Raw genomic sequence first — 13,525 nt, forward strand, 5'->3', positions numbered from 1 at the left:
ATACAAAACCAACGTAACTTCTGACAAAATGTACATATAGAAACAAGTTTCTGTCTGGAGGTGAACTGAAATTGTGGAGGTGCTCCATGTCCCACAACACTTAGTAAAAATTCCAGCTCTTCACAAAACAAAGTAGGAAAAGGGGGGTGGAGAGGACAGAACAGAAAGCTAGCCGCAGTATTGCAGCTAGTAGCAGTTGGTTGATCTAGGAAAAGACTCCTGTTAGGAACTAATGCACATTCAGTTATCCCAGTTAAGAATCCAGCTCTGTGGTGTCACAGGGTTACTTGACGAGTCCAGCATAGCAGTCTATTTAAATATTGTCCAGCAAGGACTGGGTGTCACCCAGTCAAAGCCTCTTCTATCGGCCTCTCCCACCGCCTCTGGACGCTGCTCTTCTTGACTGACCAGAGTTCATGTTGTTTCCTCTTCCCCAGTTACTCCCACTCCTTCCTCCTCGAGAAGGGTTGTTGCCTCCTGCAGGGCCTCCACCAAAAGCTTCATCCCTGTGGAATCCATCGTGATGGTCTCCATCTAAAGAACTGGACCTCCCAGATTTCGGCGCTCTCTGCGAAGGTCCCGAATTGCCTCGTCCTAAAAACGAAGCACAGTCAGTTACTGACGTTGCAATCTCAGCCGTGCCTCTTCTCAGACACCGTATATTTAGCTATTTCTCCTGTGATGTAGCCATTCACAGACCAAATGTAGCTGAGACCTGTCATTTTATGCCTCCTCTCCTTATATTGTTTTTCTTACATTGATTTAGTGTCTCCATCACAGTGCAGGAGATGGGCAGCAACCAAACAATTCCCTGGGCACTAATGAGATTGTATGTGATACAGTCGGCAATCAGCTAAATGCAGAGATGATAGTGGTGTCCTCAGAACTGCCAGGCATACCTGATGCTTGACATCATCTGTGGTTCTCTCTATATTTTTATTGCACACCACTTCTTTTCTTCCCCCCTAAACAAAGACATGGCACTGATGGATCTGCTGAGGTGGTGGTGAAGACAATCAATAACATTACAGTTTCATTCATTTTTTTGCCAGAAATTAAAAATGCTCTATTTTCCTCCTAACCAGGAACAGGATTTTCTCCTTCTCACTGATCTTTTTAGTACTGCTCTGTAAATTAACATAACCCCCCCTGAGGTTACTAGCTCAAAATAGCAAGAAGTATTTGGAAAAAAAACCTGATAGAAACATTGATTTCAGGACATGTGCTACAGATAAATTAGGAGGTTTTTACTCCACTAGCAGTGATTTTTTGTTGTTGTTGATTCTGCTTGGTTCTGTGTAAAATGGAGACCAAATTGTTCCACTGTTTATAGTTCATATAATTCCTTAAATTACTTTGATACAACTGGACTTGATGATCTCAGAGGTCTTTTCCAGCCTCAATAATTCTGGGAACTGAAGGTGACACAGTCCATATATGACCAAGTATTGTTCAGGTTTTGTTTATAAGGCTTCTGCCCCTGTTCTGAACTTTCTTGGGTACATTAATGAGTTGTCTAGGCACAAAACATTTGCCAGTTAATAACTGTTTTGACTTTAATAAAGAATCCAATAGAGTTACCACCAATTGCTATTGAAGCTGGAGAAGGAATCCTTACAGATTTGGTGAGATGCAGGTGAAATGAGAAACAACAGAGTTTGGAAAGGGAAAATACTGCTACAGAGGGAGTTTTCCAGCAGAGTTTTGTTTAAAACATCTGCGACTGAATGATAAATGTGTTGGTACAGCACTGAAACACAGTCCATGTAGAGGAGGACTGGTTGAACCTAAGTGAGCTTCAGGACAAGAAGAAGAGAAGTGGGATGAAATTCAGTGGCATCAGAGCCAAAGCTGTGCAGCAGAGGTCGAACAAGAACAAGAACAAGACAGCTCCAGAAGCAACCGAGAAGGATCTCTGCCACCCATCATCACCCAACAGTGGGTAGTGAATATGAAGACGCTAAAATAAAGACAACATGGAGAAAAGATGATGGCAATCCTGAGGTTTGAGAAGGAAAAGGATCAAGAACTGGTGCAAGGTTAATGGGATCATTGTGGAAGTGGCATACACGGTGTTGGGCTCTGAACCAGCTGCTGACTCCAAAATCGAGTGTTCTGTGGGTACAGCAGCGAGCCGCGTGATGATGCCAAGTGCCTGTTTGGTAGCAGTTGAAGAGGGAAACGTGACATTAGGAGCTATTGGGAAAAAATGGAGAAAACTTAAAAAAACCCCAAGTGAACTGCAGAAATCCACGGTTAAACCACATTGGAAATACTGCATGCGATTCCTAGTTACCGGATAAATTTAAACTGAAACTGGTATATACAGGGTAATAAGGATAGGAGAAGATACAGAACAGCTTCCTAGAGAGGACAGCTGAACCGATCAGAGCTCTGACCTGGAGGAGAGCTGGTTCAGGCTGGAAATGGTAAGAGTTTGATGCAATCAGAAATAACAGGGATCAACTGCCCACTGTTTCAGTTAAGCACAAGACATCATCAAAGGAAATCAGTGAATGAGAGGCTTAAAACAAGAGAAGAACATTTTCCTTTTCTTTTTAAAAAGCATAATCCATTGCAGTTCAGTTTTAGTGTTGTAGATGTCAAAAGTTTGATTCCTAAAGCAATTGGAGAAAGCCCCCAAACCTCCAGATCTCCATAGGTTTAAAGAGCGTTTCAGGGACACATCAGCACAGACTCAGTGTTCTTAAAGCTCTTCATACCTGCTCCTGGCTATTGGAGATAAGCTGCTGAGCTCTGTGGGCTCCTGGCCTGCTCATGGATGGCCATGCTTGCACTCTTACAAGGAAAGAGCTCATAAGGAAAGACTTAAAAAAAGTTCTTTAAGTCTGAGAGAGTGAAGGCTGAGAGAGGAAAGATGAATATTTGAGTTAAAAGACATTAACACAAGAATGGATATTTCAAAAAAGCCTACAAATAACTTCTGAAAATTAGGAAAAAAAGCTCCCAAGAACAGTTTTGCAACCGGAGTAACAGGGAGCCAAAAACGAACTGCTTTTGAACAGAGCAATGAAGAAGAGTTCTGTGATGCTGAAGGGAAGATCTGGGCTTGATGTCCCAGAAAATCCCCTGTTCTGTTCCTGTAAGACTGGTGTTCAGCTTCACAGCTCGTAAGACGAAGCATTTACCAGTTCAGCTTTATCCGCCCTGGACAGATGAGCAGTTCTGGGTACGCCTGCTGCTGAAAGATGTGCCAGTGTTATGCCAGGTTCCCACACGAGGGGCTCTTTACCTTTGCCCCTCTCCTCTGGGGCTGCACCCGGAGCATCCATTTCTCTGTGATCAGAGGGGCCAGGTCCGTCGTGCCAGGGACGTTTCCGCGGCGGCAGCGAGGCCATGTCCATGCCCTGCAGCGAAGCAGAGCGTTCTCTGCTGGCCGGGGAGTGCCTGTCGTGAGGGTGATCCGCACGGGGCCCTGCGCACGGAGAGAAAACGGGATCATATCTACAGTTCATCTGCTCACAGCCCTCAGTTCTGGAGGCAGTCGCTTAAATTTACAGATTTTCCACAGTAGCTGGCACGCAGCTTTAAGTTAAAATCACATCAAGCTCCTGCCCTGCGTCCCAACAAGCAAACACTCGATGAACAAGTTGTAAGAAAGCGCAAGATAAAACCAGTTTAAAAGGTGATGGGAAAGAAAGAAGCGACAGCTATAAAGTGTTCTTGGTGGTATAAAATATTTTCATATATTTTAGAAACAATCACATCTTCATCTTTATTTATTCATACGTAATTTGTGCTGGTTTTTTCCGTGACGTTCTAAAGCTCAGTTTTGCCCCATATGGGGTTTCCATTAGTAACACAAATGCAAATACCAATAAGCTGCCAGGCATTGCAGCTGAAAATGTCATTTTTGCAAACAGAGAAGATACCATCCAGGAGGAAAATCACTATTGGCATTAAGATACATCTCAAAAAAACCCCACAAAATACGCTTCAGTCACCCACAGGTGACAACAAAAGGCAGCTCTGGGCTGTACAGGAATTTAACTTAAAAATCAAGACTTTGAGGCCACAGTCAGTTTTTTTTTCCCATGAGACAGCTCCATTTAGCACCACTCAATTCTGTATAGGGGTTTTCTTGACTGACTTTAGCAGTCCAAAGAGCTGTGTTTTGCTTTTCTGGTGCTAAGGGAATGATAATGGGCACATGAGGTACAGGGAAAACAAGTGATTTAAACTTTGTGGTTTAACAAGTGGTTCTATTTTAGATGACTAGTAACATAATATAATGTAATATACCTAAAATGTAATACACCTAAACCAAACCTCACCACATTTTTTACCTGGTTCTCTGTTTCCATCCCAGGATTCTGGTTTCCGCCTCCCTTCAAAGCATGGAAGCTCATCTGGAGTAGGAAGCAAACCCTTCCGGCCTCCTAAGCAGTGAGAGTTGGAGGGGACAGGAGTGAGAAGAGACATCGTATTCAGGAAAATAATTTGCTCAAGAAATGTCTTTGCTTCCTTATCCTTGCATTACAGCGTGGAAGGTTCCCCTCACCTCTAAGAGCACCACGACCTCTCCCCCGAACGCCATGGTCCCTTCCTCTGGAGTTTTCGTCTGGAGAGTCAAAAGCGTCATCTGGCCCAAAATCTTCAGGGCCAGGAAAGCCATCTCTGCCCCTGGGTCCCCTGCCCTCATGTCTCGAGGGTCCTCCTCTTCTGAAGCTACAAGAAAGAACATGGTACAAATGTGGTTTTTAGGCAGAATTTAGGTTGATAAACTCGAGTCAGCTTCAGGTTAATATCAACTCATTACTGAACTGGTTTACTTCACACTATAGCACATACAGTGACTAGAATAGGGGTTGCAGGTGGAAAAGTGCTCGTTCTCTGTCTTTGAGCACTTTTCTTTATTCATTTTTATAGTGTCCCCTCATATTTCCTTCTGCGGATTGTGTTGGGTTCTTCAGACAAGAAAAACATCATCAAATACACTGCATTCAGTTAATTGAAAGGGAAGAAAAGTCAGTGAGTGATGACAGATAGAAGCCATGGTAAGGAAAAGGGTCAGTGCATTTCCTTAAGCTGTGCTGGTCTTTACTTTCCCCTTCCCTTCCCCATCCTCCCCCACTTCCATTTGAGTGATAACCCGGGAAAACCACAAGCCACGTGGCTCGGCTGTAACAAACCAGTCCACATTCATTCCTATTGAGCTGGGACTCTCTTGCTAGAGCTTTCTTTCTTCCCTTACATTCTCACGAGTTCACAATTCTAGCAAATGAACCTGGACTGCCCCTGGCTCTAGGGATGCTGATGCTGAGCACTGCACAGCGGTCCACTGCAGCCTGAGGAGCAGTTCATCCAACCGCAATCATCAGGAGCAATTTTGGTTTGCAAACTGCAGTCATGACAGTAAAGTCAATAACTTCCTTCTAATAAGCACCGGTAATTTGGTATGATCGGGTTCTGCATCTCATCTTAAATGAGCTCCTGCAGTATCACAACTGGGGTTTTTACAGAGATCTTCAGAGCGAAGGAGCACTCTTAAGGAACTGCCAGGGCCCTTTCAGGTCAGCCCAGAGACGGCTGCAGGCACACCAGTGGTTTGGGTTTTCACGTTACCAGTTCAAACCCCTGGAGTGCTTGTGAACTGTGCAGTGCACTCCTGCCACCCCAACAGCACTGGTGGTTGTCTCGGCTCTCAGCCCAGTTTCTGTGCGAGCACAGGGGACGTGTTTAGGAGGTGCAGGCACACAGGCTCAGGAGCCCTCGGCGCAGCCCCGCGCTGCTGCCCACCCCTGGGGACAGCTGGGCTAGTGCAGAGTGCCCTGTGCCCAGCCACACTGCGCCCCCCGCCTCCCCTCTGTGCCCCGTTTCCACACTGGCCAAACCGGAACCACCACAGAGCTCAAACGGTGGTGACTCGGTGCAACATCCCCTTCCCCGGCTCATTAACGACACGGTGCATCCTATTACAAGCAAAACTTTAGATACTTTTATTTAGAATTTTAACAACATTAACCTTTTAATTACAAATTTAAATATTTTAACAGTAGTCATAACACAATACAATATTTTTAAACTTTTACATTTCTTTTTTTTTTTTTTTAATTAAAAACAATAGGTCTGTTTCCACCTCCCAGAAAACAAACACAACACAGAGAGGAGGCTGCTGTGCCCGTGTAGGTACAACAGTGGATGGAGGGAGCGCTGTGTGTAGACAGTGAACCATCTTACGTTACCCTGGGCGATTTGGGAAAACAAACTGAACGGTTTCAGGTACCAATGGTTCAGAGATAACCACAGAGCAATGTTGGTTAGCCTTGAAACAGCACGATCCTCTGGATGTTCTTTAGAGCGCCTCCCGGTTTAATACTGACGTGGTTGATTTACCAAGGTTTGCAACACGAGGCCCCGTAGCCAGCAGGCATGGGGCCTTTCCTTTTGCTTCCAGGCAATGTTACGGACACGGCTGAGCTCTGAAATCTATCACACCTAAGCCTGACATAGCCACAGCTCCTAATGTCGTGTTCTGTGCATCCTGTCTCGCTTTCTCCTATCAGTCACGCACAAAACCCTGCCTCGCACAGGGCTTGGTTCCTGTTTGACTGCTCTCTGATGTCCCTCCTTGAGGCCTAGGACTTAACGTACAGAACTACACTGCGGATGAGCAGGCAGGAAGAGGCAGGTCTCTGCGGCAGAAGCATCGTGTTGATACGCACAGGTAGAGCAAGAGCAGGACAGGGATGAAAAGGACGGGAAATTAGAGAGAAACACACAGACACACACTTCCCTCTCATGCTTGATCAAAGCAGTTACAATCTCAACTCCAAGTCAGCTGAGCGAGGGATGGGATTCTCAAGTTCACCTCAGCATCTGCACTAAACGGCACCGAATTCCCCTGCATTCAAAGGAACTCGTGAGGTCTGCGAGCACAAGCAGCTTTTAGAGCCCCGTGCCGACTCCTCTGAAACCAAACTCCGTGCAAACACTCTGCAGTCTGTGTCAGCGCCCAGATCTGCAGGTCACAAGGATGCCTGGACTCTCCTCCTGAAACCTCTGCAAACATCAGGATCAGCATAAAGCATTTTCCAGTCCCTAAGCATTTCCAATAGAAGACCTGAAAAGTCTACAGTGGTGTCTGCTGTGTCTGGTTGGATTCTCTAGTGCAGACCATGCCGCTCGGATTCTCTCTAAATTTACTGCTTTAAAATGGCTTTAATTGTTACCTTCTTTTAGTTACTGTTCATTTCCTTTCATACTCTTCACACAAAGGGAAGATAACGTCTTTACAGAGCTAGGTAGAAAACAGCTAAAGGAAGAGCTGTATAGATGCAAAGTAAAAGGAATGTAAGAAAATTATTTCAAAGGCAACTAAAACACACAAAATTCACATTATGTGGAGACCACGATATATTTGCACAAGTACACGTTCTTTTACACATAGTGTTGGTGGTCAGCGAGAGGCTTAGACCTTGGAGGCCAAATTGAACTCATTAAAACGGTGTCAATCTGGAGCGATTCTGTTAACCTTGCCCATTTAGCGTAATTCCTCCATATTTACACCGGTAACTAGAAGCAAATTCATCCCTTTGCCATTTATCTGGAAGTTATGAGCAATGACACGGGCATTGCTGTCGATCAGATTGTTTTGGAGTTCTTCGCTTGGCATTAAGAAATAAGTCAGAAAGAGAAATAAAATTTCTACAAGCAAAAAAAAAAACCAAAACCCATGAGAAAACGAAGTCTCAACAGTCCCACAGACGCTGCAGCTCTGCCCCTTACGTTTGATGGTGGCATCACTGTTCCTGCTCCTCACCAGTACGTTACGGCTCACTCTAGTGTCTCGACAGTCAAGCCAGAGTTTGTGACCGGAGACAAAGTCTCAAAATCCACTTCTAGTGTTCAAAAGTTTCACTTTAACCTTCCAGTTCCTCTCAATTGTCATCAAAACGGTCTCAGATCTTCATCCTGTGCCACTGGATCTTCTCTACCAATTCCTCCCTTCTCTTTACTTACTGTTTAAAGACACGGAAGCTGCTGTGTACAATGACCACTTTTCAAGTTTTCTTCTATTACTGAATGATTTTTATGGACTCTATACTCAGGTATATTAGAGTTTTCATTTCCTTATTGGTTTCCAGTTTATAAATCTGAAACAGATAGACTCCTTAATGAAAAGGAAACCAGGAAGAAAGACTTCCCTCCAGTCGCCCCTCAACCCCCACGAGAGGAGCGGATTTGTTCTTACCTCTCATCCCGTCTTCCTCGGAACCGTGCATCCTCAGGATCCCGTGGATATCGATCATCCGAAGGTCTCCGTCCTTCCCAAGCACCAGGAGGCCCACGGTTTGAACCCCCTCCTTCAAATTCCCTGTGATCGGGAGGAAAGGGAGGCCCAGGTCCACCTCGTCTCCATTTCTCATCTTGCAGCGGTGGGCCTCCTCTCCCCTCAAATTCCCGCAACCGATGGCCAAATCTCTTATCTGGATGGAAGTCGTCACGGAAGTCATCTGGTCGATCAAAGTCATCATGGAAATCTGGGTGAGGTCCTCGTCTATCTGGCATGCCCCTGCTGTCTCTACCATCACCCCACTCCTGGCCACCTCGAAACAACCCTCTCTCGGGCCCGTGCTCAGGACCACCACTGTTCTGGTCGTGCCTTCTATCTGAGAGAGGGCCCATGTGATGGTTTGGTGGACCACGGGAGTCACCTTGAGGGAAAAAATCATAGCAGGTTTCTGTAACGTTTTCTGGAAACGCTCTAGGACGCTCTACAAAGCACACACCGTATATTTCACATTAGGGAATTTTGGGGGAAAGCTTTTCCTCTACAGTCCAGCCCACGGCTACAGCAGCTTTCCTCTCAGCCACAGCCCTGGGCTCTGCTGTTGCCTTTTCTGTCTAAAGGCACTGCCCTCAACAGCCTCTTTGAGGAGAATTACTGACAGACGGATTAATTACCTTTATTAAGACCAGGTCCTTGGTTGTGAGGGCCAAGACGGCCTTGTCCTCCCTGCTGCCCCAGGCCTGGGATCAGTGGCGGTGGACCCGGGTTCTGTCCATCCTATGAGCACACAAGAAAAGCCATGTGAATTGCCACGCATCTTGGCTTTTAAGCGTTTTATAAGGGCGCAAAACAATTTTCTTTATATAAAGACTGTATCTTCCTAAGTCTTACAGCAGAAACAGCTGATTTTCCAATGGTTTCAGCTTAATTTTTCAGACATCCGTATCAGTCATGGTTTTCACTGAGAAACACACAGATTTTTATAGGAAACGTCGCATTTCAAGGACTAACATTTGGCCTGCAACAACCAAAGATGATAGAGCTGATATTCTAGCTGCCTGGGAGAGAAGATGAGGAAACTCCTCACAACACAATGTGGTGTTAAACAGCCAAAGGCTTCCACTGGAAATGGGCAAACGTGAAACTAGGAAAAAGACAGCAAAAACACCAGGACAGGGGGAACAACAAAAGGGACCTAAGAGAACCTCTGGAAATCCCTAACACATAATAAACAATACCTGGGTTTCACTTTTAACACGCTGAGTAAGTTTGGTTTTTTCCCAGTTCTAAATCCAAGATCAAAAGGAAGCACTGACGCTTGGCCAAGCACCGAGGGACGAGCTGTTAACGGGTCACTGAACAACCACAGGGCTACAGCAGGAGTTGCCACTGCCTGCTTTTCCCAGGCAGAAACAGCAGTGAGGTTTGTGGAAGTTACATGTTCCCAAAGAAAAAATCCAGTAGATATAAAGTCTTTTTTTTTGTTTTCTCTCTGTGAATGTTAAGGATAAAACAGTGTTCTTTAAATCCAGCTGCTGTCACAGACCCGTGAGAGATTTCTACAGGTACCACATTTACAACTAAGGTAACTCTGGTTGAGAAGCATCGTGGTTGAACTGCCTGGTTGTGACTTTAACAGCAGAGGCTGGATAGGAATCACAGAATCCCAAATGTGAGGAGTTGAAGGGACCTGGAAAGCTCCCCCAGTGCAACCCCTGCCACAGCAGGATCACCAGAGCAGTCACAGAGGAACACGGCCAGGGCTTTGGGTGTCTCCACACAAGGAGACTCCACAACCTCTCTGGGCAGCCTGGGCCATGCTCCATAACCCTCACCCTCACAAAGTTTCTCCTCATCTTCAGCTTGAACCTCCTGTGCTCCAGCTTGGGACCATTGCCCCTTGTCCTGGCATTGGCCATCCCAGAGCAGAGCCTGGCTCCTTCCTCCTGACACTGCCCTTTCCCAATGGATCCCCAGGAATGAGGGCACCCCTCAGTCTCCTCTGCTCCAAGCTCAAGAGCCCCAGCTCCCTCAGCCGCTCCTCAGCAGGAGATGCTCCACTCCCTCCATCACTTTGTGGCCCTGCTGGACTCTTTCAAGCAGTTCCTGTCCTTTTTGAGCTGAGGGCCCAGCACTGGACACAAGATTGCAGCTGTGGTGTGAGCAGGGCAGAGCAGAGGGGCAGGAGAACCTCTCTGCCCTACACCCACCCCTTCTCATCCACCCCAGGATGGCGTTGGCCTTCTTGGCTCAAGGGCACATTGCTGGCTCATGGGCATTGCTGCCACCAACACCCCAGGTCCTTTTCTGCCTGGCATGTTTCTGTGCTAGCTGCTATATCATAGTTATCCCAATGCACAATAGCTTCCAGTTCCAAAGAAGTCATCACCTGAGGTTTAAACTTGACTGGAACTAAAAGGGTGACACATAATTCATTTACACACACTGCAGCTATGAGATCCAGCAAGAAAAACATCGCTGGGCATTTTTTGGGTTTGTTTTTTTTCTCCTAGACATGTCTAATATGTAAGATTGAGACGTGGCCTTCATATTGGCTTGTAAAAATCCCCGCAGGTCATTTGCAAACACTTAAAACCCTATACTCCATCACTGTCACTGTACTCATAACCACGCCGCTCCATCTCTCCATGAATCAAAGTGAAATCATTGTCATGCTCTACATTTATTGCTGAGAAACGCTACCTTTTCTCTTTTCTGGTTGCAGAGAAGCAGTGAGTTCATGTGTGTATTCTTCCCATCGTACCGTGGAATACTGCCTTTAAATTAAATATTTCTATTCCACTGCAATACAGGCGATGAACACAAAGGAGCACACAAATATATGGTACAAACAGCAAATTCACATTGAGTCATTTTGTAAGGACTTTGAAAAAAAGCAAAATAAAGAGCCTGATGCAATGCCTATTAAAAAACCCCACAAAAATGCTTTCCTAGTGACTGAATGTTGACTTAAGTACAGAACAAATACACTCTCTGACTAGGTAAGGTCCAGCTCTCAGTGCTCCTGCCACCCTTGACCAAACCCTTGATGGATTTCCACACATTTAGCATATGCTTATTTACAGTTCACTTTTTGCAGCTTCCTGAATTCACACCACTGGTTTTTATAGCCAAAGCAGCAGTTTTTAGGACTCACTGAAGGAGTTTTGTTAGCGTTTAGCAAAAACCACTCTTCCAAACAGACCACGCTTCGGTAAGACAGGAACACAGGGCCATAACACTACACTTTAACACGCCTTGCATTGCAAAATACATCCTGGGTCCCAAACTGGGCTTGAAACTGAGAATTCACAAGCAGGGCTCAGGAGGAGACACCGTGAAAGCTGTGAATGGCTCCTGGCCACCGACCGTTGGCTCAGGGATCCCCAGCAGGGTCTGAGGCTCTGCCCAGGTTGGAGGAGCTGGTGCAGCACAACACAACTGCTCCACAACACCAGGGTCTCTGCCCTACACATGCAGATGTTGCAGCCATTCGTATTAATTCAAACTATGCACTGAAAGGAGAAAGAATTATTCGTGTTCTCCCGTCAGAAAAATGCGTATTTCTTCTAAAACACTGCGCAAGCTGCTGAAGTTTGTGTCTATGTGGACAAGAGCTCAGCCTGAAGTATCTGTATCTCGCTCAAGCAGTAAATGAGGTGAAATTCAGCTCATCTAGAAGGAGTGTGAAGATCAATTCTAGATCAGCAATAGCAAAGGAGCTCCAAAGCACTGCTGCTAATGTGGGAATATTCTATTCATCCATCTGTGTTTTAATAGCAAGATGCTCATCTGTGGAACAAGGTTTTGCCAGTCACATCCCAGGCAATTTCCTTCTCATTTCCATTTCATGTTTGCAGAACAAAGCAGATCTCACGGTCAGGAAGAGACTTGGATCTGCCCACACGCTGCAGTAAACCTCTGCTTTGCAAGAAATAGCAGATGCAGGTAACGGTGGTAGCTTGTGTGGAGCTTTACAAATACCTATAAATGAGCAGTACTCATGTCATAAGCATAAAGATATATAGATATAGATATAGATATAGATATATATATACACTCAAACCCTCCTGCTACTGACAAGGAAGGCGAGTAATTTGTACAAGTTTACAGAATATAAATGCCCATTCAGGACAAAAAAAGCCAAGATAAAACCTATTTTACAAAAATCACAGGGCTTTTCAAATAGGAACCAATATTGTATTCGCACTGCAGAAGAGCAAACTGAAGCAAAACCTGATGTTACCAATTTTAAAATGCGTTCATTTTTAAAAGACATTCACCATACTAAAGCTGCACAGGGAAGGTAAAATGGTCCAAAGCCTCTTGCTTTGCCTTTGGTTGAATATCTGTGAAAGGCTCCAAGACAGCAGCACGCACTGAACGCAACTGGCCATCTGTCAGAACAACTCCCTGAACTCTGACCACAGCGTTAAAGCTCCCAGCCAGGGAGATCCTTCCACACACACGTGAGCACGCACAGACTTTTACACACACAGGCTTGGTCATTATTCTCCAGCAGAAGTTGGTCCCCTTGGGATAGCACCGATAAACACTACACTTGTTTAAGTGAGACCAGTAACAGTTGTGGAACCAGTTCCCATTCACTTCGCTTCGATGCTTTTGGAATCTCAGCAGTAGCATCACATTACCAACTCCCTCCAGAAGTCTGACACTGATTTATCAGAAAAATACTCAAACCAAAGCAGAATCTGCAGGCTACTGTGCCTCAATCTGGAATCACCGAGCTAAAGCTCACTTCAAAGTCATCACACAGTGTGAATGGCACTGGACTACACACTACGGACCATACACACACCGGTCTAAAGCTTTAACTACAAACTCTCTGAGTGCAAGTCCAAGAGTTAATTCTGTTTTAAAAAACCCACACATTTCTTACAACTGAGTAAGTAGAATTCCCCCTCCCCTCCAAGCATCCCTTTCAAAATTCACCTCAAAGCTGAAGACAATCAAGAGAAAATTTCAGTACAGAATCAGTGCCACACAAACAGGAACCTGTCAGAGCCAGCAAGTCCAAAAACCTCAGACCAGAAAATGGAATCAACCCCTTAGAAAAGATGCTGAAGCAGGCAGAGGAGGTTGGATCTGGTGCTGAACCAGGCTTGAATCAACACCTGACTCGATTCCTGCAGCATTATTTGGTGTGGTTATGAGCGATGCTCTCCAGTATCCTGCACACTCTCCAGTATCCTGTACACTCTCCAGTACCCCAGTCCAGCTCAGCACCACTATATCACTGAGCTGCTGAAC

At 45.5% G+C, this 13,525-nt stretch overlaps 1 protein-coding gene across 1 annotated transcript in view; it reads right to left on the reverse strand.

Annotated features, from left to right (window-relative positions):
• Nucleotides 1-292: 292 nt before the first annotated feature.
• Nucleotides 293-13,525, reverse strand: part of LOC104547791 (pre-mRNA 3' end processing protein WDR33-like) — a gene marked incomplete at its 5' end in the record, with an annotated part of 16,360 nt that continues 3,127 nt past the window's right edge. The window contains 6 exons of the mRNA XM_010193619.1: nucleotides 293-594; nucleotides 3,254-3,436; nucleotides 4,308-4,400; nucleotides 4,523-4,689; nucleotides 8,216-8,678; nucleotides 8,929-9,031. Of these exons, the coding sequence (XP_010191921.1) occupies nucleotides 362-594; nucleotides 3,254-3,436; nucleotides 4,308-4,400; nucleotides 4,523-4,689; nucleotides 8,216-8,678; nucleotides 8,929-9,031 (1,242 nt within the window). The remainder of the gene's footprint in view (nucleotides 595-3,253; nucleotides 3,437-4,307; nucleotides 4,401-4,522; nucleotides 4,690-8,215; nucleotides 8,679-8,928; nucleotides 9,032-13,525) is intronic.

Source organism: Mesitornis unicolor, unplaced genomic scaffold, assembly GCF_000695765.1.
Source record: "Mesitornis unicolor isolate BGI_N332 unplaced genomic scaffold, ASM69576v1 scaffold23380, whole genome shotgun sequence".
NCBI lineage: Eukaryota > Metazoa > Chordata > Aves > Mesitornithiformes > Mesitornithidae > Mesitornis > Mesitornis unicolor.